Genomic DNA, 27,837 nt, shown 5'->3' on the forward strand with positions numbered 1-27,837 from the left:
CCACACCTCCACATTATGGTCAAGATTTGATTCTTCAACCCAGTCAATATTGGAGAACCACTGTAAGAGAGAGGACTCCTGTGGAACGTGTTCCTACAGTAAGTCTGCTTCCAAGACAGGACATCATGCACTGAGTGGAAAACCACACTTCTTAAGGTAGGCAAAGAGATTTTTGTGATGTCTTGTAAATTAATATTTTAGCTCAGTAAAGGACGTGAGATTAAAGTAGAATAATTTGGATGTTGATTACTGTCATTAATTCGAAACAGTGTGCGAAGCATTGAAAAAAAAACTACATACGCACTTTAGCCTAAACTTTCCCAAAGAAGTGGGAAGAGGCTGAAACCAAGTATTTCTATTTCTATGAATAAGCAACTATTTTCTCTTAAGTATCTCTCTTTAAATTACCAGATTTTATAAACATTTTTAACTGTGAGACGAATATTATTGAGGTTTGGAGTATTAACAAAATGTTTAATCACACAGATTGAAAAAATACTGTGAAATATCTAACAGATTATAGAATATTGGGCAGAATTAACACAATTTTAAAAGTTTTTGTATTTTTTTACTAAGTTCATCTTTGTCTTTTTTATTATTCCTCAGCTCTGCAGTTGATATAGTTAATAAAGACAGATCTAAACAGTCACTGTTCAAAAGAACATGGATTGGAGGTTTCTCCAGGGTCTTCTTAGTGGAGTCAACAAGTACTCCACTGCCTTCGGGCGCATCTGGTTGTCAGTGGTCTTCGTCTTCAGGGTGTTGGTCTACGTGGTGGCCGCTGAGCGTGTCTGGGCCGACGACCAGGGACACTTTGACTGCAACACCCGCCAGCCGGGTTGCACCAACATCTGCTATGACTACTTCTTCCCCATCTCTCACATCCGCCTGTGGGCCCTCCAGCTCATCTTTGTCACCTGCCCCTCATTCATGGTGGTGCTGCACGTGGCCTATCGAGAAGAGCGGGAGCGTAAGTACCAGGCCAAGCACGGGGAGCACACGCGGCTATACGACAACACAGGCCAAAAGCACGGCGGCCTCTGGTGGACCTATCTGATAAGCCTGTTTATCAAAACCACCTTTGAGGTCTTGTTCCTGTACGTGCTCCACTACATCTACGACAGCTTCAAGCTGCCCAGGAAAGTCCAGTGTGATGTCAGTCCCTGTCCGAATCTGGTTGACTGCTACATCTCCCGGCCCACAGAGAAGACCGTTTTCACCTACTTCATGGTGGGGGCGTCTGTTGCGTGTGTGGTGCTTAACATCTGTGAGATTTTATATCTGATTGCGTTCCGGATGGTGACTCTCAAACAGCGAGGCATGGCCCACACTCCATCAAGAAAGATCCAGTCTGGGCTGAGCTGTGATGGCTGCTAGTCCTCTCTACTATATAGAGCCAGTAGAAAAACAAAATGTTTAAAAATAACTCAGTTTGAAAAAATATTGAATTTTCTTCACAATTAAAAGATAGGTGAGCTTTTTTTCACGTCTGACTGACTAAAATACTCACATGTCTTCGAGCACATAGTTGTTCCTCCTGTCCACTTTGGGTGTGTGGAGGTCCCGCCCTGTGAGATTCAGAGGACTGAGGATTTCTACTTGGTTTACCCAACTCAGAAACAGAAACCTCTGTTGAACATATTTTTTCCCAGGTGGATATTGTCCCACATTGTCTTTACATTAGAAGGTGATCTCTACTTTGACGTCATGGACGAGAGGAATAATTGCAGTATATTATTTTAAGGAACATTTGGGCACGTGTGCATTCTGTGAAAATATCCCTTAAGGTTATTTAAATGTTACATATAATTTCTATTTGAATGTATCTATGTTGTAACAATATTTTATTCTTTCAGAATGACCCTGTGAAATAAAAGTTATTGATCATTCAAATAAAGGGAGACTCTCATGTATTTGTAACCATTGTTAATATATCCTTGACCGAAACTGAAACTATTTGTTTTTGTATTTGCTGGCTATAATGTCAAACCACTGAGAATAACGTTTTTTCTCCCTACCTGTGATAAATCACAGTAAACGCTCGTTATTGAGAAAGAAGATCCGCTCTCTCCTCTTGTAAAGGCGCCAATTCTCCACCTGGTGGCGGTAAAAGGCCTACTACATAATCATGTTCTGAAGGTTCCAGCAAACATGATCCATTCAATTATCCCAATCACATGGTTGAGTTCTTTAATGATTGCTCACTAATTTATGTTGAATAACCACAATATGAATTAACCATAGATCCTGTGATTAGTAACTTTATAATATCTTAGGTGAGATTGGATGAGTTTGTTACCTGCATCTGCATTAAAGTTTTTCGAAATTTAATCAACGATTGGTGATTGGCAACTTTTCAAAATAAAAGCATTACACGCTCAAACCGGTAAAAGATGAATATTAACCACTGGAGCTGTTTTAAGAAAAACTTCATACAGTGAGATTTAAAACGGTTGTTATTGACTATCGATTCCCAAACTTTAGTAACTCTTGAATGTAAGTGTTCAAACAAATATAGTCTCATACAGTACTCACTTAGTGAAATATATCTAACGCTCGTTTAAAAACGACATGTCCTGATTTGTTGAGGATGTGTTATTGTTCTTTATTTATCCTTCTGATAAATCGACATTGCCACAAGACAGGCTGATGGGTGGTTGGTTGGTAGGGATGATGGAGGGTTGGTGGAGGGATGCTGGTTACTCCAACCTCAATAGAACAAAAAATATCAAAGTAATGTTTTGTGGTGCATAGTAGCATATTCATTATTTTCAATAAATATAAATAAAATACATCCATACAACTTAGTTTGATCTATGCTTTAAATGTGGTGTTAATGACTTCTTGCAGCGGACTGAGCTATATGTTGAGATTTCACATTCACGTTAGTAAGCACACTGTACTATATATTCTTAACGTTTCACACCAAACTGAAACGTTAGGATGAAATATAAACTCTGCTCCATTGTAATTATTAACAACAGCCTAATACTTTTCAATTCTGAAATATTAAAATTGCTCGGCCCATACCTGTCCAGGAGCATCAGCTGTTGTGAAGAGTGTCAGGACTCCCAGTATGATGACAATGCTCGGCCCCTACACTGATTCTGATTGGCTAACCCCTGACCCTAACTCTGACGGTTCTCATTCCTAAACACCAATTTATAGCTCTGGCGTCAATAAGGATTACTAGCCAATCAGAGGGAGAGTAGGGCGTGTCATCCAACACGCCCCCATCTATTGCAATACTCTTTGATAATTTCTTTAATGTTAATGTTTCTCCTATCGCCTTTACAGACACAAGAAACCCACAAATATTTTCATCAGGATTTATTTCAACTGACTGAGAAATTATAACAAAAATATACATATAAGGCATATTTGTAAACATTTCCAACTCCAGATGCTGAAGCTCAAATAGTGAAAAATCTTCTTAAGTAAAATAACAAAGTATTTGTACTTCGTTACTTCCCACCACTGGGTACAGCTTCACTTCAGAAGAACTGATGGACACAAACAAACCATAGTGTTAAATTACGAGGTGGTTCCCTCTGATTGTTCTTAGGCTCAGGAGGGCAGCACCGTGGGCGCTCAAAGTGAGAGTCCTGAGGCTCAGAAGGGTGGTCAAGAGTCAAGCACGGGAGCTCCTCAGGCGGGTGGTCCGAAGACCGGTCAGGGACAGAGGGCAAGAGCTCTGACCTCTGCCCTGGACGAGGGGCAGGAACCGGAGCTGGCACCGCGAGGACCTCTGAAGCCAGAACATAGGGGACGTCAGCCAGGAGCCTCTGACGCCTGAAGAGGAGAGACGCCAGCCGGACGCCTCTGGTGCGGGGCAGGGACTGGAGCAGGTGCCGCGGGGACCTCTGACGTTGAAACACATGGGACGTCAGGTTGGAACCTCCGGCGTGGAGCAGGGACTGGAGCCGATGCCGCTGTGAGGACCACTGACGTCGGAGAACGAGAGACATCAACTTGGACCCTACGGCGCGGAGCAGGGACTGGGTCTGGCTTGGGCCCAGTCGGGGCTGGAGGCGGCTGGTGCCTGTGAGCATGCTTCTGGAGAGAGAGGCTTCTGCTGTGGATGCCCCCTCTCAAACATCCACCACCCACACCAGAAGCCTTTTGATGCTGCAGGGTCCTCCACAAGCCCAACGGCCCCCCATGTACCGGTCAGCGGATGAGACTGGTGGCTGGTTCCTCTGAGCAGGCTATAGAGGTGAGGGTTTTCTGCATCTGCCCTCCATACCAGACACACTTTGCAAGCTCCGGGATCCACCCAGAGCCAGACGGCTTCCTGCATCCAGGGCTGGGGCTGGGGCTGGAGGGTTACGGAGTCTCTTTAGCCGGTCCTGCACAACCAGGGTCTCTGACTTGCTCTGGGGTCCCGGAAAATGCAGCTCAACCAAAAATTCTAAATGAAAAACTTGATCCCGAAACAAACTAATCTCTGCTGAGTTCATATCTTGGTCGGATTGTACTGTCACGGTTTGTGGAAGGTAGATGGACCCAGGAGCAGAGATGTTTAACAAAAAGTGTATTTAATACAAAAAGAGTCTTAAACTAAACAAAAGCGAAAGGAGGCTTACACGAGAGGCTCAGGAGATCAGGACAGGGCAGGAACGCAGAAAAGAACAGCACCATGCAATATCCTTCACCAGACGGCACGAGGAACAAAAACAAGAACCACAGACAAACACTGGTAGAAAGAACAGGAAGCAAAACAGACAATCCGACAGAGGACAACGGGAAGGACAGAGGCTTAAATACACACAGGGAAGGCAGGGGTAATTGGCCACAGGTGCAACACATGAGAAGTGAATCACCAAGACAGGAAGTGAAGACAGAAATAACCCACAAGAAACAGAGACTACAAAATAAAACAGGAAACAGAAAACACAGAGGCTGAAATAAACAAACTAAACAGACAGAACATGACAGATGAACTTTGATGCCAGGCCATTAATAAGGTGTTTGAAGAAGAGTTCCAGTAATCCGATGACTACATTATCATGTCTTGAAACCCATTTGATACAGTTTGACATGGTTGCGAAAAGTGGATGAGGAGGAATACATCCAAGTGTAAGACGATATAAAAACAAGACATTTCTCGTATCCACCAGGGGGCGCTGTGATATTAAGTCACGATTTCTGTGTAGATGTCATCAGATTTCGACTCTTTTCGTATATGTCTAGTTTGCACATGATTGGACCAAATATGTCTAAGATACATAAGCTTGTTTTGTGATGGCGTTTAATCAAATTTAAATCAACAACAAACAAATCACCACAAGACAACTCTGATGCGTTAACGTAACAGCGACTCCCATTTCGCGCTACCTGCAGCAAAGTAAATGGGACCGGCTTCCTTACCTCGTTCCGCTGGCGAGGGGTGTTAAACTATAGTTTTTGAGAAATGCTGCACAGCCCGCGTCCGGTCGTAGTTCCTGCTCCTATCCTTGTGCCGGGGCTGTACGGCAGGTGTCTTATTGCACTAGTCCGCAAGCGAGGGATCTGGTGCGTCTATTAACAAGGGCCGCTCCTTAAACTGCAGGTATTTATGCGAGGGGAGTTGCTAAGTGTAAAACAAAATAAGCCCAACACAAAATAACAGAATAAAACAGTATGCATAAAGTGGCAGGTGTAGCAGTCAGTTACAGTAAAGGTGAATGCACGTACAAACAAGTTCTCCGTTTAAATCGTATCGCATTTGTCGGTCCTGTAAGAATTTAATAACAAGGTTGGAACGCGACATTCCCGTGTCCCATCGTCTTCGCGACCATCGGGGCCAGCTGATAGATTAATCTTTTTCCGAATCCCGTAGGAACGACGGCAAAAACATCTTTTCGATCTACAAATGCCTTGATCGTGTTTATCTGTTCCTCTTTCAAAATGAATGCTCTGTCGATGTCTCCTAAAACAGACTCAATGGCAGCATCTACACATCTCAGCTCTCGAGCGGCAGGCATGTTTGTGGAAAACAACGTCAACCCAAGTGCACTTTGATGACGTAGTTGATTACGTTACCGTTGATCATCTGTCCATCATCGTATAAAGCCCGCCCTGACAATCTGATTGGTCCGGATGATTTCGAACCGGGCATAATTTCTCCCCAACGGAGCGACTCCAGACCGAACTTCCCGACCTCAAATGTTGTGGGCGGGGCTAAATTCGTCTGGCATCCAGGCTACTCCAAAATGGCGGGCTTCCTCAATGCTCCTTGAGGCTTTTTTGTATGAATATTCAGGATACACCCGTGTTCTGATTTTGGTGAAGATTGGTCGTTGGGAAACCTAGGGGCTGCGTTCCAGGTGGCGCTATTGAGCCATTTTGCCACGCCCATTTCCAAATACTCCAGATTACGTAATAAATAAATAATAATAGTGATGATGGTTTCACTCAGTGCAGATGAAGAGTCTGAACTTCATCAAACATCTTAATGCAACAACACAGAGTTTGACTAAAGTCTCAATAAACTGTAGATTAATGACACAGTCTCTCCTCAGGCGACATGTGATCTGATCTGTGAGGGTTTCAATTCACTGTAAAGATATTTTTCATGGAAGTGAAATAAATTCATGAAAACACATGTGACCGTCTCTTGTTCTTCATCATAAACTAAGAAATATAACGAGATAACGAGGAAACATCATTTTCATCTGAAAGTTTGTTTATTCAAAGAGAACACATGCATCTTTTAAGTTTCTTCTTATAAAGTTGCAAAAGAAAAGTAAGTGGAAATTTAAACAAAAACATTATCTATGTCTAATACAGGTATTTAGCACTTCCGCTGTTGGAATCCAAACTCAAAATGGCGGCCTGTTTCAGAACCCAACCGCAGAAAAAAATTCCACCCGTAAACATGTCGTCCTGCTCACGCACACGTAGTTCTACTACGCCATGTCCCCCTGGGGTCTCCCCTCATAAATTATCTTCAGACTCCTGCTCCGCCTCCCGCAGCCAGGTGAAGAAGGCCGTGACGGACTTAAGGGCCACGCCTTCCGCGCTTTCTTCACTTTCTGCCTGTGCTGCGATTGGTGGGGGACGAATAAACAAAGAGTCAGGAAGGATGTCATTTTAAAGGAGAAGCTCTGAATATAAAGCTTTTGAACCATTTTGGAACCTACTACAAATGATCATCACTGCCCTTAAAATCACACAGGGTTGTCAACTCATACCTTCACAGAGTTTTCCTTGCGTCAGAGTCTGTGTTTTGTGTAGGAGCGTTGGAGGGTTGAGGTGAAGGGCTGGACTGCAGCCCTGAGAAGCGGTTGAGGCCCGCAGAGATGAAACGTTATCAGAGAGATAAGTGAAAAATAACAATTGTGGATGATCAGAGTCAAGGTCCAGTCATTAAGAGGAAGATGCTTCACCTGACTCCGTATACAGGATATGCTGTAAGTTACTTTTTATATCAGGGTTTCATCAAGTTCAATTTAAAAACCTTTTTTAGAACATAATGAAGGAAATTCTCGTAAAAAGGAAAGACTATCAGACTCCCAGATTTCTAACAGGCTTAATATCTGAGATGAATCAGTGACAACTACAGCTAAACAGAGCAGAAAAGCCAAAACATTGTGAAGTGTGTGACACCCTTCAATCGTTAAGTGTTGAACTCCAAACAGTTACAAGACTCCTGATCAGCAGGTCATGTAGTGTGAACTGCACAGTGATCCGACAGCTTTAACAGTCATGTGGTGTGACCTCACCTGAGTCACTGGCCTTGGCTCCTTTACTGCTAGCCTTCACCAATATGACTTGAGCCTGGGGGCCAAGCTGGATCTTCTCGTCCATTTGAGGCTGCAGAAAGAGAAGCGATTATGATCACTCGTCAGATTTCCAGCAATAAAAACTACAGATGACAATAGTAGAAAATCTGAAAGGAAAAGTCTAAAGGTTTAGACTGAAATCTACAGTTGGTTTTCCACTCTTCCGTGTTCTCAAAATGTCCAGCAGAGGGAGAACTAAGCTTCTTTCCAAAGCACTGTCTGAATTCTGCAATGCCCAATGTTAAGCAAGGACAAGTCCCAACCACATTACTGCATCCATACCATACCTTGTATTTTGTAAACATGAGTTGACCCATCGGCTTAGTGAACAAGTGTGCTCCCTGTTCTACACTGAAACATGTCAGAGTGCATCCAGCAGGCAGAGATCCCACAAAGTCTGTTTTCCTTCTATTCTGCAGTACCTCATGGATCCTTTGTGCCACCTTTGCACTGCCGGACATGTAAACTACAGTGATGCAGATCAGATGGGAGCAAGGAAAGTTTTTACAAACAGCCCGGTTGTTACAATTCCAAGGATTAATCATAAACAGTTATGGGATCCAATCCTGACCCTATGTATATTTTTCCGGCTAGAGAACAGGAACTACAGACGAGGAAGTCAGAGATGGAGTTTTCAAAACAGCCTCCAGATTCAGCAGAGACCATCGGGCACAAAAAAATTAGCCACACAACTTTTCACGTTGTCTGTGATCAATTTCTACTCAGAGGTCACTGCTGATTTCACAAAATATACTATATTCAATTTCTATTGTTTAGATACATTTTTACAATATTAAACTCATTACACAAATCATTATGTATATTGTTGAATTTATTTACTCTGAGATGAGGGCGTGAAATTGCCGGGGTGAGGAAGAAGCATGAATGAATCGACACAAATGCCCCTGTTATGAGTGTTTTATCAGTAATAAGTAGAAAATCTAAGAAACTTGTTTACCAATATCTGTATAAATCATAAAATATTATATGTTTCTGATTATACAGCAGAATCTTAACAAGTCATGACTCTGCATTAGGTTCCAGCTTTAATTCAAATAAACATTTCAAATCTTCAAAAGTAAATAGCAGCTTATTTCTTTTCAGCGGTCCTGCTGTTCTTTTTCACGGGCACGGTGTTGCCCGGCTACTCTCTCTCTACGCCCTGCTCTCTCTGCTCACTTGGATCTGTGGAGACACACCCACACAAACAAACAGAGAAATACAGGTTTAAGATTAGTTCACAGGAAATACAGTGGAGTCAAACGGCGGTGAAGGTGGCAGACGGAGTGACATCTCTGACTGTTTCTGTTGCATGCTGCGTTACAAGATGAAATATTATAGCTCAGCTAGCAGATGGGAAGGAGGGAGGGGGCTTCCTGTCTGCTGTTGGGAACAATATCATCTCTACAGGCTACAGGGACAGGAGGTCTACAGACTGGGTCCCTGAGTCACAATAGCTGTGTCGATGGGATTCTAAGCCTTAAAGAGAATTTAGACTGCAGGCCTGACCTGGCTGTCTCTTGGTGTCTTTGGAGAGGAGTTGCTGCTGTACTTTTCTTGGCTCCTCCTTTGGACACCCAGTTGTGCTGAAGAAAAAAAATGTACAGAACCACAATGACTTCAAAACTGAATCATTCTGTAGTGTTAAACAGATTTCTTTGCTCTTTATCTTTGACAGATCAGAGAATTTAGGAGCATGTGTGGGTTTGATCACACTGTGCTAGATACATTTTGGCATAAACAGAGGAATCAGTTAATCACAGAGGAATATTCCCTGACACACAGATGAATTGATTAAAGATCAATAGTTATCATGTCTTCCTCAGGTTTCTTCTATTTTTACTGTTCATTGTTTCTATGGAATGTTCTTACATTTCTTTGCCATGATGTATGTATTTATCTTTATCAGTCCTTCTAAAAAGCGTTAGATCTCGTTAATAACAGCAGTGTAGATATTCGTTAAATAGAATATGACCAGAATATATAGTATCATGTTGAAATAAATCTCTGTGGTAAAATCCATCTTACTTTGAAGAATTTGACTGTTGGACTCTTTACAATTGTGCAAATGAAAGAAAAATCGCGAAGACCCACTCACCAATCTCAGGTCTACAATATCCTGTAGCATGAGCCGTATACGATTGCACGTCTTCCTCTCTCTGGCGATTTTTTTAATCTGGAAAAAATACCGATCCATCCGAGGCTGGTGAGACACAGAGGGAGAGAAACAGTTCATTTGAGACTTGAAGTTCATGTTCAGCATGTCTCCATTCAATCTACCAGACAGCAGGTTGCAGATATTATTATTCTACAGAGTTGACCAATTGTCCAGTTTATCACTTGGAACAGTCCTGACCGCCTGAATTGAAACCGGAACATTTAATCAACAGCAGCATGAAAACGGTAATAGCCAGAAACAAACAGAGGCAATTCACTGTAAACGTTCACCATTAAAGCTCCGTGCTGAGGAAACTACCACGTTATAAATATTCCCATTTCCACATAAGCTACTTGTAAGCAGTTGCTGTGGGATTGAATAACAATGGAACTTTTCTGTTTTATGTCTTGGAAACTGTTTCCTTGTAAATCAGAATCACCTCTTAAATCACTTATTTGACACGTGCAGAAGAATACATCTCGGTGGGATGAAAGCAGAGACATGAACTGATCTTCTGCTGCACTAATGTCAAAAACAATGCTATCAAAAAGTTAAAAAAACATCTTCATCCCACAAACAACGCATTTCTCTTAATATTAAATTTTGGAAAGGTAAACCAGGCGCATATTATCCTGTAGATTATATTCGAAGCTTTCAATCTGTAGCCCTTCAGACCTTTCTAACACCGTAATAAAATAAAATTAAGATTTATGTCAAATGAACTACCACCAGCTCACCTTTGCCTCCTCTGACTCAAAGTCCTTTCCGATGGTGGTGAGCAGGCTGCACAGACACTCTAAAGACACGTTGTCTTGGTTCTGCAGCAGCTTGACCACGCAGTCATGCATGACGGGTGCCTTTATCTTCTTGAGATTGAACAGTTCGCCGATGAACTTGACGAAGCCAATTGAACGCCGCCGGATAATATCCTTGAACTCCTGTAGCTCTAACAGGAGTCGGTGACGATCCTTCTAATGGGACCAAGAAAACAAACCTCTTGAACAGAGTTGAAACAGAAACTAAAAGACGTTTCGGTAAAGATCCAGTGTCACACTTACTCGTGCAGCAGAGTCCAGCTTCTTCTGCTTCGTCCTTATTACCACATCATCATCCTCGTTGTCTTTCTGAAACTCCTGCTGACAACGACTTAGCAGCAGCTTGATAAAGCTCACTGTGCTATTGGGTTCATCAGGGATGGGCACTTTGAGCTGCACATGAACAGTAAGTGGAATGAATTCAGTAGAGAACATGAACATTAAAATAAAATTAGTAATGAACTAACCCTTAAAAAACTGGAGTTTTCTGCGGGTTTAACATTTGTTTTTATATATCGACAAATTAACATTTTCGTATCTGGATTATTTCGACTTGAATGACTGATATATATTTAAGGTTATTTTATCAAATGATGGCAGACAGAACATGTAATAGTTTCTCTAGAACTCTTGTTAATAGAGTCTATAATAAAGGATATGCACGTTTCATGAATTGTGTTTTAAAGGATTATTTTTGACTGTTTTTCAAACTTCTTAATAAATAGTGTGTGTCGTCTGGTGTAGACTCTAGAGGCATCAAAACAATAAAACCTCATCATCACACTCTACTGAATTGTGTCTCTTTTCACAGCATTATTCTGCATCAAGGCCGAGCTGAATATGAACCAATTGATCCATTTACTGCATCTGGTGAATGCGGTAATTTAGGAAATAGCTATTATTATGTAGCGCTCTGAATCCAATTCAGACAATTTACATTACAAACACAAGACTCTATCGTTCCAAAGTCGACACACTTCTCTGATCAAATAGGCAACCTGCTTACCTCGGCGAGGCAGCTACACATGTTCCCGTAGGCCACCGATAAGACGGGCTCGTCGATGGCTTTCTCAAACACGAGGTCCACGACTCCTTTGAGCCGCTCCTCCGTGTCGATGGTCACGTCCGTCACCAGCTTCATCAGCTGGTTGAACTTATAAGGCGTCCGCTTGTCCAGGATACTGCGGACCTTCTTGAACAGGTCCTGATGGGAATAGGCCATAACAGGTACTTAAACTCTGAGGTCATCAAGCACAAAGACCAATCACTCGCTCCACATGAAAAACTAGTCCTATTGTAAAGTTACTAGTAATACGGAAATTAAATACTCACAATGATTTTCCTATATTTACAGATTTAAACAACATTTTTTGGGGAATTTCCAATACTTCCGTCACGTAGACTAACATTAATTATCAGTAAAGTTTTTAAATGTAATTTCTATAGGTGCTCACTGCTTTGTGGATTAACGTTTGTGTATATTTGGTCGTACCTGTGTTCCTTTTGACTTTGGTTCCGCTTGGATTTCCCTATTCCTGCCTGGTGTCAGGGCATTCTCTGATGTCTTCGGCTTAACAACTTGATCCACAGACAGGCTCACGATGATCTCCCCTGGTTGTGGTCGCTGCGCCCAACGGTTTATAACCTTTACCAGGAAGAAAGGGAAAAAAAGTATTATACCATGACTCAATATCTTTTAAATTAGCCAAAATAACGGATTTTCAATTCCAGTGTTTAAGTTTGTGTGAGTTTCATAAATAAGGCAACATAAATATCATTTAGGTTACCCTCTCTTACACTGCCATACTGACAATCTTGGGCGTGAGGGAGAAGCATGAATGAATCGACACAAATGCCCCTGTTATGAGTCTTTTATCAGTAATAAGTAGAAAAAGTAAGAAACTTATTTACCAATATCTGTATGAATCATAAAATATTATATTTTTCTGATTATACATCAGAATCTTAACAAGTCCTGACTCTGCTTTAGGGTCCAGCTTTTTTTCAAATTCACATTTCAACTTTCTCAGATCAAACTATCATTAAAAAAAATTTCAGCTCAAGTAATTTAAATGTTTGAAGTCTGTAGCCAATTTTCCAGATTTTATCCGGAGGTCACGTCTGACAACGATTTAAGTTTCCATGGAACACCACCAGTTACCACATGGTAATTGTTTGTCATTGTTTTTGTGATTCCAATGTAGAAATATGACCAAATCAACTATATGGGACAGAAAGTAAATAACAGCTTCACGTCTCCTGTATGAATGGTAAGATCTGTGTCGATGCCTCGGACAGCTCGTCTAACCTCAGAGAATGTTGGTTTCTTGTTGGGGACGGTGGTCCTGCTGTCCTTCTTCTTTGGGACAGTGTCGCCCGGCTCCTCTCTCTGTACGCCCTGCTCTCTCTGCTCACTTGGATCTGTGGAGACACACCCACACAAAAAAACAAAAACACAAACAAACAGGGAAATACAGGTTTAAGATTAGTTCACAGGAAATACAGTGGAGTCAAACAGCTGTGATAGTGGCAGCCAGAGTGACATCTCTGACTGTTTCTGTGGCATGCTGCGTTACAAGATGAAATATTATAGCTCAGCTAGCAGATGGGAGGGAGTGAGGGGGCTTCCTGTCTGCTGTTAGGAACAATATCATCTCTGCAGGCTACAGCGACAGGAGGTCTACAGACTGGCTTCCTGAGTCACTATAGCTGTGTTGATGTGATTCTAAGCCTTAAATAGGATTTAGACTGCAGGCCTGACCTGGCTGTCTCTTGGTCTCTTTGGAGAGGAGATGCTGCTGCACTTTTCTAGGCTCCTCCTGATCTTCAATCTTTGCCACCTTGTGGCTGGGATCAATGGTTTTTTGACCCTGGTCGGGTCCTGTGGACACCCAGTTGTGCTGAAGAAAAAAAATGTACAGAACCACAATGACTTCAAACCTGAATCAGACAGATTCTGTAGTGTTAAACAGATTTCTTTGCTCTTTATCTTTGACAGATCAGAGAAATTAGGAGCATGTGTGGGTTTGATCACACTGTGCTAGATACATTTTGGCATAAACAGAGGAATCAGTCAATCACAGAGGATTATTCCCTGACACACTGATGAATTCACAATAGTTATCACGTCTTCCTCAGGTTTCTTCTATTTTTTCCTGTTCATTGTTTCTATGGAATTTTCTTATATTTCTTTGCCATGATCTATGTATCTATCTTTATCAGTCCTTCTAAAAAGCGTTTGATCTCGTTAACAACAGCAGTGTAGATATTCGTTAAATAGAATATGACCAGAATATATAGTATTTTGTTCAAATAAATCTCTGTGGTAAAATCCATCTTATTTTGAAGAATTTGACTGTTTGACTCTTTACAATTGTGCAAATGACAGAAAAATTGTGAAGACCCACTCACCAATCTCAGGTCTACAATATCCTGCAGCATCAACCGGATATGAGATGAAATCTTCCCCTCTGTGAGGATTTTTCCAATCTTGTAAAAATATTGATCCATCTGAGGCTGGTGAGACACAGAGGGAGAGAGACGGTTAATTTGAGACTTGAAGTTCATGTTCAGCATGTCTCCATTCAATCTATCAGACAGCAGGTTGCAGATATTATTATTCTACAGAGTGGACCAATTGTCCAGTTTATCACTTGGAACAGTGATAAACTGGAAAATTAGCTGCTGTGAGATTGAATAACACCGAAACTTTTCTCTTTTATGTCTTGGAAACTGTCTCCTTGTAAATCAGACACATATTATCCCGTAGATTATATTCAAAGCTTTCAATCTGTAGCCCTTCAGTCCTTTCTAAGACCGTAATAAAATAAATGTAAGATTTATGTCAAATCAACTACCACAAGCTCACCTTGGCCTCGTCTATGTCAAGGACCTTGCTTATGGTGGTGAGCAGGCTGCATAGACACTCGAAAGACTCGTCATCGTTGTTGTTCAGCAGCTTGACCACGCAGTCATGCATGATGGTTACCGTTTCCATCTTGAGCTTAAAATAGTTCGCAGATGAACTTGAAGTTGCCAATGGAGAAGTGGGTCACGATCCTTCTAATGGGACCAAGGAAACACACCTCTTGATTATTATTGGTAAGTTTTACCAATAACCAGGGAATAATTCGTGGATCAGGGCTTCAAATCAAATACTTTAGGCCCCTTGTGGAGCCTTTTCTGTATGCAGGTACCATCAAACTGATATGATGGTGGAAGTAGAGAGCAGGGGGGGGAAATATAGTTGGGTAAATTACCTGATGATGCTTATGTCGCTTCTGGGTAGCAATCTGGTGGGTTGTGAGGAGATGTTCAGTAAGGTAGTGGAGAAGGAGTGATGACATCATAAAGATCAGAGGAACAACATGACACATTATAGGACATATACCATCACTCAGGAGCAAAAATCTGCCTTTAAACTTAATATAAAAAAAGAATGTGTCATTTCTTCATATATGACCCAGCCCTTGGACTTTAGTTGACAAAGTTAAAAATAAAGTTTGCAAATAGTACAGGGAGCTAGGCAATAAAACAATATCAATAATTATCGTAATATAATTCTCATCAATAAAAGAATAACTAAAGTCAGTCCCCTATATCTTTGTCTTCTGACACTGGGAAAATATGCGGTTACACGGTGAAAGAGGCGGATCCAGGGAGTTGTTTTTGTCACTGTTTTCTGACATTGTGAGATAAGAATTTTTTAAGTTTTACCAATAACCAGGGAATAATTCGTGGATCAGGGCTTCAAATCAGAGACTTTAGGCCCCTTGTGGAGCCTTTTTTGCATGCAGGTACCATCAAACTGATATGATGGTGGAAGAAGAGAGCAGGGGGGCGAAATATAGTTGGGTAAATTACCTGATGATGCTTATGTCGCTTCTGGGTAGCAATCTGGTGGGTTGTGAGGAGATGTTCAGTAAGGTAGTGGAGAAGGAGTGATGACATCATAAAGATCAGAGGAACAACATGACACATTATAGGACATATACCATCACTCAGGAGCAAAAATCTGCCTTTAAACTTAATATAAAAAAAGACTGTGTCATTTCTTCATATATGACCCAGCCCTTGGACTTTAGTTGACAAAGTTAAAAATAAAGTTTGCAAATAGTACAGGGAGCTAGGCAATAAAACAATATCAATAATTATCGTAATATTATTCTCATCAATAAAAGAATAACTAAAGTCAGTCCCCTATATCTTTGTCTTCTGACACTGGGAAAAGATGCGGTTACACGGTGAAAGAGGTGGATCCAGGGAGTTGTTTTTGTCACTGTTTTCTGACATTGTGAGATAAGAATTTTTTAAGTTTTACCAATAACCAGGGAATAATTTGTGGATCAGGGCTTCAAATCAGAGACTTTAGGCCCCTTGTGGAGCCTTTTTTGCATGCAGATACCATCAAACTGATATGATGGTGGAAGAAGAGAGCAGTGGGGGGGGGATATAGTTGGGTATATTACCTGATGATGCTTCTGTCGCAGCTGGGTAGCAATCTGGCGGGTTGTGAGGAGATGTTCAGTAAGGTGGTGGAGAAGGAGTGATGACATCATAAAGATCAGAGGAACAACATGAAACATAATAGGACATATACCATCACTCAAGAGGAAAAATCTGCCTTTAAACTTAAAATAAAAAAATAATTTGTCATTTCTTCATATATGACCCAGCCCTTGGACTTTAGTTGACAAAGTTAAAAATAAAGTTTGCATTAGTACAGGGAGCTAGGCAATAAACAATATCAATAATTATCGTAATATAATTCTCATCAATAAAAGAATAACAAAAGTCAGTCCCCTATATCTTTGTCTTCTGACAGTGGGAAAATATGCGGTTACACGGTGAAAGAGGCGGATCCAGGGAGTTGTTTTTGTCACTGTTTTCTGACATTGTGAGATAAGAATTTTTTAAGTTTTACCAATAACCAGGGAATAATTCGTGGATCAGGGCTTCAAATCAGAGACTTTAGGCCCCTTGTGGAGCCTTTTTTGCATGCAGGTACCATCAAACTGATATGATGGTGGAAGAAGAGAGCAGGGGGGGGAAATATAGTTGGGTAAATTACCTGATGATGCTTATGTCGCTTCTGGGTAGCAATCTGGTGGGTTGTGAGGAGATGTTCAGTAAGGTAGTGGAGAAGGAGTGATGACATCATAAAGATCAGAGGAACAACATGACACATTATAGGACATATACCATCACTCAGGAGCAAAAATCTGCCTTTAAACTTAATATAAAAAAAGAATGTGTCATTTCTTCATATATGACCCAGCCCTTGGACTTTAGTTGACAAAGTTAAAAATAAAGTTTGCAAATAGTACAGGGAGCTAGGCAATAAAACAATATCAATAATTATCGTATTATTATTCTCATCAATAAAAGAATAACTAAAGTCAGTCCCCTATATCTTTGTCTTCTGACACTGGGAAAAGATGCGGTTACACGGTGAAAGAGGCGGATCCAGGGAGTTGTTTTTGTCACTGTCTTCTGACATTGTGAGATAAGAATTTTTTAAGTTTTACCAATAACCAGGGAATAATTTGTGGATCAGGGCTTCAAATCAGAGACTTTAGGCCCCTTGTGGAGCCTTTTTTGCATGCAGATACCATCAAACTGATATGATGGTGGAAGAAGAGAGCAGTGGGGGGGGGATATAGTTGGGTATATTACCTGATGATGCTTCTGTCGCAGCTGGGTAGCAATCTGGTGGGTTGTGAGGAGATGTTCAGTAAGGTAGTGGAGAAGGAGTGATGACATCATAAAGATCATAGGAACAACATGACACATTATAGGACATATACCATCACTCAAGAGCAAAAATCTGCCTGTAAACCATTGATACACAACATGGGTCAAAAGTGACCCGATGGAGTTTTAAATGTGAATATCTTTGCAATAAATTTATTTCATCATTCAGAATTCCAGGAATTCCTCAACTAACTGGTTTTTGATCATCAGAAACTCTTATTTTTCATTTGTCCTTTTTTACTTTTTTAATAAAAATCATTTTTATATCACTACCCTTCTAAAGCACAACATGGGTCAAAAATGAACCTTATTCATTACACATGTTATTTCATGAATGGCTGTGCTTCTTTGCAATATCTTTTTAAATCTATTAATTTTATTTTTTAATATTACTTAAGTATTCATTTAAATATCTTGTTTTTTATTACCACAAATCTTTATATTCATTTTTTCGGTCTTAATTTTTTAACTAAAATAGTTTTTGTATTACTACATCAAGTTAACACACATGGGTAAAAAATGTTCCATGTATGCAAGTGTGAATTTGTCAATCAATCAATCAATCAATTTTTTTTTTGTATAGCCTCCAGCACCACAATCAGCCCACATGGCACAGAATCCGCCATACTGGATCCACCACCGCAAGCCCGGATGCGCGATCCAAAAACCGCAATCCATGGTGCGGCCACAGAGGCCCTGGATCTGCGGGTGATAAAGCAAAGGGATTCCGGGGAAGGGGACTAGGGATGGAGAAGAGGAAGCAGAAGCTGGAAAAAGAAGCTCTGTGTGTCATGTGTCATAAAATAGAACAAGTTAAGTTCTGTCGCAATAATTAGCTCGAACTATAAGCTTTATCAAAAAGGAAGGTTTTGAGCATTCTCTTAAATGAACAGATGGTGTCTGCCTCCCGAACTATAAGCGGTACATTATTCCACAGCAGAGGGGCTTGATGGCTAAAAGCTCTGGCTCCTGCTCTACTCTTAGAGACTTTAGGGACGACAAGTAGGCCTGAATTCTAAACTTACAATAAAAAACGAATGTGTCATTTCTTGATATATGACCCAGCCCTTGGAGTTGAGTTGACAAAGTTAAAGCCAAAGTTTGCAAATAGTACAGGGAGCTAGGCAATAAAACGATATCAGTCATTATCTTAATATAATTCTCATCAATAACTGAATAACTAAAGTCAGTCCCTTATATCTTTGACTTCTGACTTCACAGTAAAACTTTGGCATATGGCCTAAATGGCCACTAAATGGAAAATGGCGGGTTCCCTTTTTGCGTTTTTCACAATATCCCTTGAGACATTTTTTTATGACTGGTCACAATACACCTGTGTTCCGATTTTGGTGAAGATCGATCAAAGGGAAACCTAAGGGCCTGGTTCCAGGGTGCGCTGTTGAGACATTTTGCCACACCCATTTCAAATTACTCCTAAATACGTACACTTTCACCACTTTCTAATTTGCTGCAAAGTTTGGTAAGAAGTTCAGCATGTTAAAGCCCTCAAAAAGCCAATTCAGTTTCGTCACGATAATAATAATAATAAGAAGAAGAATCCTTGAAACTTCAGTAGAGACTCTCACCATTCAGTGCTCGGGCCCTAACTAACAGCTTGCAAGCAGTTGTCAGCTACATGGAATTGTAGCTTTTGAATTAAGACTTGTAATAAAAATTGAAAAGGATTGTTTGGATACCTTTTAACTGTTGTTAATTGTTACGACAGAAAAGGTTGGCACACAAATCAGTTGCACTTACTGTAGTAAAATTTGAAATATAACTAGAAATAGATAAAATAAGCAAAATACATTGACTAGAGTAGCTTTCTTGTTTTGATGTCACAGACCAAAAAATGTCACATTTGAGCTGGAAAGAGTAAAACCAGACACACAGTAAATGACACAAACTCAGACTTAACAGCTTGCATTGCCACCAGCAAGACTTCCTTTAATAGTGATGGTCACAGTGAGGAGGGTGACATAGCCACCTTCACTTTGAGAAAATAAGCATGGTGGAACAAAGATGAAATTAAATAAAGCACTTGTTTTCAACCAAGAGCAACCACAAAAAAATACTTATTTTTTTTCTCCCCCAGGTAGGAAACATGACAGCACAACATGGTCAAACGGTTCAGGGGTAACCGTTCCCCCAACACAACACATTCACTGAATCTTTCCTGGTGGACGTTTGGGAAATCAACTGAACATGATGGGAGATATCAAAGTGGTGCCTCTCAATTAAAGGTCTGGAACAAATAAATGAACGAGTGAATAACACAATCGGTCCGACTGACCATCTGCTGCGTCATCAAGATTAGCCCAGCGCCATGTAAACCCAACACCACCCCGATAAGTCCCTATGACAACAAAACAAAATGACAGCACTCTTCTGCAAACCTTATGCTAGCTACATCGATCAAAGTATGGATGTAAACCGAACATCAACACTTGGCACTTAAGAACGGAATAGAAACAAACAATATAATATCTTAATGTACATTTTTGTAAACAGCTAAATGCCGAGACTAGGGCATGATAATAGACAATCGGTTTGGCTGGTGTCTGGCATACCAATACTGTGTCACTGTGAAATGTCATGCACCTTGTCCAAAGTAAGGTCTTCCCTTTTAAGTTTTGCGAAGATAAATGAGCTCAAAGCGATAGAACGTCTCGGAGGTGACACTTCAACTTTTGAATACTGAATTGAAATTTTGGGATTGTGAGAAATCAGGCGATTCACAGCCATAGAGAAAAAGGGACGATTTTGAAGTCTGATGCTTTTAGATCCCAGGTATGTGGTTTCTGCGTCTGAAAACGAGAAACTGAAAGGCACTGTAAGATCTGCAAATAATGGTAACGACTGGTTACCTTGACATCATTAAATCCAGTGGACAATATGGCGTAACGGGTTCTAATTTGGTCCAGAGGGAGAGGAAAGGTTTCGGCAGCAAACAGGTGAACGCTTGTGGCAGTGCCAGGTTCGAATCGAACAGCATTTTAATTTAATTTTCAGACAAAACGGAATCTGCTTCATCCACTTAATAATAATCCTGGAGAATCTACTAAATTCCAGCATTAAGGGCCAAAATTGTACTAGAATATCTGAAGAATATAGCAAACGTGTACCTGCTCAATATCACTATCTTCTAGGAAATGTACATCGGTGTAAGTGAACTGAAACGTTACAAAACAAACAATCACTGATTTGATAAGATGGCAATATCAAAACATGAATAGTTTTACATTCATGTATCTCACACCTGGCTTTACTTTACACATCTAAACACGTCTTCTGTCTTTATGTAAACAATCATGGAGGCCAATTGTTGTTTTCAAATAAAAAGGTCTGGGAGTGAGTTCAATATAGAAGTGAGTATGGCTGTGGGGGGGATTCATACTGTACAGCAAAAGAAGACTGACATGACGTGATGCATGATGGCTCTTAAGTAAAAGTTTGGCCAACAAATTGCATGTTCCTTCCTCCCCCTTTAAACAGATAATGCCGTCTAATGGCTAAATCCCAAAACTCAATAGTAAAAACAAAAAGAATCTGATTGTACACAACCCCCTAAAAAATAATAGTTCTCACAATAGAACCAAAATCTAAGTACACATATATAGAGGGGCTGTGTGTAATGTGTTTGTCTGTGTGTGTGTGAATGTGTGTGTTTGTGAGGGGCTGGTAAACTGAAAAACAAAAAGCCAGAACTGAGAACGTCACTGAAATAAAGAAAGAGAAAAAGTTCTGTCTGACACAAAGTGTGGACGTCAGAGTCACTTTTTGAGGGGCTGGTAGACTGAGGCGTTGGGGTCCAGGGAGGAGGGACTATTGTCCATGAACTTGGAAGAGTAGTGCGGGGTGACGGGGCTGAGGTTGCTGCTGTCCGACGAGTAAGACAGGCTCGGCATCACCGCCATCACCTCGGCTATCTTCTGCTTCAGCCCTGCGATCTCCTGCTCCCTCTGGTGGTTCTGGCCTGGAGGACATGGAGGATGAAGAGACGTTAATTACACAGAGTACAGAGCGTGGGGGGGGACCTTTCAAACTGAATCCCTGAGAACTCAAATAGTATTTTAGCTCATGAAGATTTTTGAAACCAGAAATGCCCAAATTTGGAGGAGTGGCCGGTGAAGCCTGACTGAGAACTCGAGGACATTGCACGCTCACCTCCACCCTGATGTAAGGAACCACAGACGGATTCTGTAGCTTCTACAATGCTTATTTCACTTTATCCCCACAGTCCCCACTTACCTTCTGCTATCTCCAGCTGCCTCCCAGTGCAGAGAAGAGGTCCAGTTTGATCCTGGTCTCAGCACTGAAGCTGTTCTCCAGGTGCTGGGTCTTGTCCTGCATGGCTGACAGTGCTGATATCAACACCTCTGTGTCCTTTTAATTCTCTTTGTACTTCCTCAGCTCCTGTGTGGTAAGAGTAATAGGATATTAGATCAATGTGTGGTCACACTACAAAACACATTATTTCTTGTGGATATTATACTTTTAGTGTTGATATGGCACAGAGGGTCTCATGATTTATTTACACAAATAGCTGTAAATAAAAAAAAAACTGAAACAGCATCAAATTTTATTCAAAGGATCATGTGCTCTTAGAAACTGAAGTGCTCTTAGATAGCTAGAGGTAAATATAGCTAATTACATTAGAGCATTTGGAGCTGCTCTAAACCTGCCTGTTTGCTTGGCCTGTGGTGATACTAGGTTGCAGCTCTTTCTGAAACCATTAAAGTAACCTTCAATTAATTGAGCTACAGCAAATGAAGGTGACAACATCAACTTCATTATGAGTCCCAGCAAACTGCTACAGAGCGCTGATCACCTGTTTATTAGATTATTTTTTCATCATTGAACTTACTGCATGTCTATATGGCGCCAAATTTGATACTGCAATTCCTTGGGCCCTTAAAAATACATACATGCCATGTGTAAAGCCAATAACTTGAAGGATTCCAGAGACGTGCAATCCACATACGGACAGACATTGATTTTTGGAATTAGTACAGAGAAGATTTATTTTTCAATGATGTGACTGACCAAGTAAGTGCACATTTACAAACATAAACTATTATGTTAATGAAAAATAGTCAGTCTTACCTGACACTTGCCCTCCAGGTCCCTAATCTGCTCCTCCTTAAGTTTCATGTCCAAGCTGAGCTCCTCCATCTTCTTCTCTTCCTCTCCTCGGCCAGCTGTTTCTCAGCCAGGGCCCGAGCCTCCTGCTCAGACTTGAGCCTCTTCTCCAGCTGGGAGATGGTCTGCTTATCTTTCTGCTTGGCCTGGACGGCGCTGTGGAGTCTGAGGAGTGAGGAGGAAATGGTCAAGCAGGTTGGATCATAAGGGTATGAGATTGAGAATTGAATATTTTGAGTATTCATGCATTAGACTAGACTTTAAAAGCCTCCTCTAGCACCATCGGATGGTCAAAGTAGTCACTTATAATAAGAAATATATATCAAATGTTGCCATGATAGTCACCTATCTGGTACAATATCTAATTTTAATTTAAGAGTGAAATATCTGGTATTTACTATTCAATACTTAGACTGTGGCAGCCCGCCATTGTCAACATTTTCCAACACAGTTTCATAATATTTTGTATACACTTATAACATATAATGTGTAAAATTTTGTTTGCCACCATTGCTGTTGTGCAACGTATGACTCAGCCAATGAAACATAAAATTATAAATCATATTCTGTGACAAAATAAGCTCCTGAGACATAATCAGGGTCATCTCTGCTTAGAAACATAACACAACTAAAAAGATTTCTAAACTGTGGAACTCTGGAGTTGGAAAGACCTATGCATTCACTAGAGGTTGTAATGGAAACAACCAGTGGCGATTTTAGCCTGAAATATTTGGTAGGGCAATTTTGTCAGTGCTCAGCACGACACAGAGATGTTGCCTATAATACAGCATCAGAGTAAAATTATTGCAACAAAGTAAAAAGATTAGTCAGACACACAGCTCAAATAACTTTCATAATTTATTAAACAAAACTTTGTAAAAAAGAGGATGTCCTTCAGCACCGAAAACATACATGTGCCAGGTTAACTGCTTAACAGACTTTTACATGATCAAAATAAAAGATTCTTACTTCAAAGTTCATCGGATTATAATCATTTCAGTTTAGGAAATAGATGGTGGGTAAGATTATTGATTTAAAAAACTCAATGTAGCAGACAAGTTTAGTTTTCACTGTAACACGTTACAACACATCACAACAATACTCTGAATAAAGAGCTTTAGGAGATGTAATGCTACTTTAAACAGCTGCTCTTAAAATGCAGATGTGACTTTAAATATTACGTTTGCGTTGATCACAGTAAATCTGTTTCTGCAGAATAATAATCTGAGTAACGTAGTCAAGTAATTGGCCAGGTACAGAGACACTGATACCTGCTCATCACTACTAACACATACATACAATACTAAACTTGACTTACCACAGAAAAGGGAGCACAGACGTCTGTAGCTTCTCTGTCAGGAGAACAAGCCGAACATCAAACCATATTATTCATCCGATATGTGAGTGAAACCTCTCCACAGACTCAGGTCGTGTTCACTGACAGGGGATAGCCTGTTAGCCTGTTACCTCCGGCAAAGCCGAGCAGGCAACATGGTGGGAGCTGGCGTTGCGTTTCGCATTATTCGAGTCAAGTTGCGAGGCAGATTTCGTGGGGCACATCTGAAAGTGCCCATCTCCTAATGTTAACTTCGGCCTGTGTGGTCATTGGTGTTTCCATGGCAACAGTCTTACGCGTAGGCCGTTGCCCCCGGAGCAGAGATGGACGGCAAGAGAGAAGCATTTCACAGAGCAAGCACACAGACAGAAACACACACAAATCAAGTGACTCCAAAACAAGACTATAATTTTTGTGGGTCAAGTTTATTCACACACACATTCTCGCTGCTTTGCATATAACATAAAATAAAATATATTTTGCCACAAAGTACAGATGTATTGAGCTTTCTGCACAAAAGTGCCATCTGGATCTGGTGGGGCAGTGCCCCACGTGCCCCTAATGTAGAAACAACCACTGTGAACAAGCAACTATTTTACAAGCAAGTATCTCTCTTTAAAATAACAGATATTATGAACATTTTTAACTGTGAGGCGAAGATTATTAAGGTTTTGGAGTATCACAAAATGTTCGATCACACAGACTGAAGAAATACTGTGAAATATCTACAGTATTTCTACCAATTATAGAATATTGGTCAGAATTAAAATGATTTTTATAAGGTTTTTGTTTTTTTGTCTTTTTATTTTTCAACAGCTCTGCAGTTGATGTAGTTAATAAAGACAGAGATCTAAACAGTCACAGGTCAAAAGAGCATGGATTGGAAGGCTCTTGAGGTTCGTCTTGGAAAAGTCACCAATTATTATTCCACTGCCTTCGGGCACATCTGGTTGTCAGTGGTCTTCGTCTTCAGGGTGTTGGTCTACGTGGTGGCCGCTGAGCGTGTCTGGGCCAACGACCAGGGACACTGACTGCAACACCCGCCAGCCGGGTTGCACCAACATCTGCTATGACTACTTCTTCCCCATCTCTCACATCCGCCTGTGGGCTCTCCAGCTCACAGGCCCCTCATTCATGGTGGTGCTGCACGTGGCCTATCGAGAAGAGCAGGAGCATCAGTACCAGGCCAAGAGTGCACATGCAGCTGTACGACAACACGGGCCAAGAGCACGGCGGCCTCTGGTGGACCTATCTGATAAGCCTGTTTATCAAAACCACCTTTGAGGTCTTGTTCCTGTACGTGCTCCACTACATCTACGCCAGCTTCAAGCTGCCCAGGAAGGTCCAGTGTGATGTCAGTCCCTGTCCGAATCTGGTTGACTGCTACATCTCCCGGCCCACAGAGAAGACCGTTTTCACCTACTTCATGGTGGGAGCGTCTGTTGCGTGTGTGGTGCTTAACATCTGTGAGATTTTATATCTGATTGCGTTCCGGATGGTGACTCTCAAACAGCGAGGCATGGCCCGCACTCCATCAAGAAAGATCCAGTCTGGGCTGAGCTGTGATGGCTGCTAATCCTCTCTACTATTCTACCTGGAGAGCCGGTAGAAAAACAAAATGTCTAAAAATGCCTCAGTTTGAAAAAATATTGAAATTTCTTCACAATTAAAAGATAGGTTGGCTTTTTTTCACGTCTGACTGACTACAATACTCACATGTCTTCGAGCACATAGTTGTTCCTCCTGTCCACATTGGGTGTGTAGAGGTCCCGCCCTGTGAGATTCAAAGGACTGAGGATTTCTACTTGGTTCACCCAACTCAGAAACAGAAACCTCTTTTGAAAGTATTTTTTTCCCAGGTGGATCTTGTCACACATTGTCTTTACATTAGGAGGTGTTCTCTACTTGGACATCATGGACGAGAGTAATAATTTCAGTATATTATTTTAAGGAACATTTGGGCACGTGTGCATTCTGTGAAAATATCGCTTAAGGTTATTTAAATGTTACATATAATTTCTATTTGAATGTATCTATGTTGTAACAATATTTTAGTCTTTCAGAATGTGACTGTGAAATAAAAGTTATTGATCATTCAAATAAAGGGAGACTCTCATGTATTTGTAACCATTGTTAATATATCCTTGACCGAAACTGAAACTATTTGTTTTTGTATTCGCTGGCTATAATGTCAAACTACTGATAATAATGTTTTTTCTCCCTACCTGTAATAAATCACAGTAAACGCTCGTTATTGAGAAAGAAGATCCGCTCTCTCCTCTTGTAAAGGCGCCAATTCTCCACCTGGTGGCGATAAAGGTCTACTACATAATCATGTTTTGAAGGTTCCAGGAAACATGATCTATTCAATTATCCCAATCACATGGTTGAGTTCTTTAATGATTGCTCACTAATCTATGTTGAATAACCACAATAGGAATTAACTATAGATCCTGTGATTAGTAACTTTATAATATGTTAGGTGAGATTGGAATAGTTGGGTACCTCTGAATACACATTATAGCTTAATGTAAATGTTTCCAAAGGTAATGTTTCAGTAAATATGGACATAGTGCAAAAGGTATGATCAGTGTGAAAGATGTTTTAAAAACACATGTCATGTTTCTCCAGGCTTTGATCCAGGTGTTACACAATAAACGTCACTTTTCAACTATTACAACTCCTACTACTACTACTAATCATAATAATAATTATAATAATAATAATTACAACAAACACCTTTATATGTAAATTATTTTCAGTGATTCCAGTATTCCATTTTTTTCTATCACCAAAAAACCCAGCACTTACATCTGCATCAAAGTTTTTCGAAATTTAATCAACGATTGGTGATGCAACTTTTCAAAATAAAAGCATTACACGCTCAACCCGGTAAAAGATGAATATTAACCACTGGAGCTGTTTTAAGAAAAACTTCATACAGTGAGATTTAAAACGGTTGTTATTGACTATTGATTCCCAAACTTTAGTAACTCTTGGATGTAAGTGTTCAAACAAATATAGTCTCATACAGTACTCACTTAGTGCAATATATCTAACGCTCGTATAAAAACGACATGTCCTGATTTGTTGAGGATGTGTTATTGTTCTTTATTTATCCTTCTGATAAATCGACATTGCCACAAGACAGGCTGATGGCTGGTTGGTTAGCAGGGATGATGGAGCGTTGGTGGGGGGATGCTGGTTACTCCAACCTCAATAGAACAAAAAATATCAAAGTAATGTTTCGTGGTACATAGTAGCATATTCATTATTTTCAATATATTTAAATAAAATACATCCATACAACTTAGTTTGATCTATGCATTAAATGTGGTGTTCTTTTTACTACTACTTTACTTCTACTTCTTGCAGCGCCTGAGCTATATGTTGAGATTTCACATTCAAGTAAGTATGCACACTATATACTATACAGTATGTTCTTAACGTTTCACACCAAACTAAAACGTTAGGATCTAATATAAACTCTGCTCCATTGTAATTATTAACAACTGCCTAATACTTTTCAATTCTGAAATATTAAAATTGCTCGTCCCATACCTGTCCAGGAGCATCAGTTGTTGTGAAGAGTGTCAGGACTCCCGTGATGACAATGCCTCATACACTGATTCTGATTGGCCAACCCCTGACCCTAACTCTGAAGGTTCTCATTCCTAAACACCAATTTATAGCTCTGGCGTCAATAAGGATTACTAGCCAATCAGAGGGAGAGTAGGGCGTGTCATCCCACACGCTCCCATCTATTGCAATACTCTTTGATAATTTATTTAATGTTAACAATGTTTCTCCTAGACCTTATCAGATTGCATTGTGAAACAGCTTGGTCACCTAATTTTAGTGTAAATA

General features: G+C 40.5%; 2 protein-coding genes, 1 long non-coding RNA gene and 1 pseudogene across 3 annotated transcripts; 2 read left to right on the top strand and 2 right to left on the bottom strand.

Moving 5' to 3' along the window:
* Positions 1–663: 663 nt before the first annotated feature.
* Positions 664–1,377, top strand: LOC133972747 (gap junction beta-3 protein-like). Its single transcript, XM_062410324.1, has one exon. The coding sequence runs from the start codon at positions 664–666 to the stop codon at positions 1,375–1,377; it is 714 nt and encodes a 237-aa protein (XP_062266308.1).
* A 5,362-nt stretch (positions 1,378–6,739) lies between these two features.
* Positions 6,740–8,082, bottom strand: LOC133972017 (uncharacterized). Its single transcript, XR_009924416.1, has 3 exons — positions 7,707–8,082; positions 7,176–7,257; positions 6,740–7,025 (listed from the first exon to the last, which is right to left on the bottom strand). It is a non-coding gene; the product is annotated as an uncharacterized LOC133972017 (long non-coding RNA).
* A 2-nt stretch (positions 8,083–8,084) lies between these two features.
* LOC133972016 (eukaryotic translation initiation factor 4 gamma 3-like) lies at positions 8,085–13,293 on the bottom strand. Its single transcript, XM_062409192.1, has 8 exons — positions 13,048–13,293; positions 12,232–12,384; positions 11,746–11,943; positions 10,983–11,132; positions 10,662–10,895; positions 9,865–9,969; positions 9,276–9,352; positions 8,085–8,951 (listed from the first exon to the last, which is right to left on the bottom strand). Exons 3-8 carry the CDS (start codon positions 11,878–11,880, stop codon positions 8,942–8,944), a joined length of 711 nt encoding a protein of 236 aa, XP_062265176.1. The 5' UTR covers positions 11,881–11,943; positions 12,232–12,384; positions 13,048–13,293; the 3' UTR covers positions 8,085–8,941.
* An 11,552-nt stretch (positions 13,294–24,845) lies between these two features.
* LOC133972748 (gap junction beta-3 protein-like) lies at positions 24,846–25,546 on the top strand (annotated as a pseudogene).
* Positions 25,547–27,837: the final 2,291 nt, after the last annotated feature.

Source organism: Platichthys flesus, chromosome 17 (genome assembly GCF_949316205.1).
Source record: "Platichthys flesus chromosome 17, fPlaFle2.1, whole genome shotgun sequence".
Lineage (NCBI taxonomy): Eukaryota > Metazoa > Chordata > Actinopteri > Pleuronectiformes > Pleuronectidae > Platichthys > Platichthys flesus.

Coding starts and splice junctions, on each gene's coding strand:
- LOC133972747 (XM_062410324.1), top strand. CDS start 664: ATGGATTGGAGGTTTCTCCAGGGTCTTCTTAGTGGAGTCAACAAGTAC.
- LOC133972016 (XM_062409192.1), bottom strand. CDS start 11,880: ATGAAGCTGGTGACGGACGTGACCATCGACACGGAGGAGCGGCTCAAA. Junction 9,970..10,661: donor TTGAGTCAGAGGAGGCAAAG/GTGAGCTGGTGG, acceptor GTGTCTCACCAG/CCTCGGATGGATCGGTATTT. Junction 9,353..9,864: donor ATATTGTAGACCTGAGATTG/GTGAGTGGGTCT, acceptor TTTTTTCTTCAG/CACAACTGGGTGTCCAAAGG.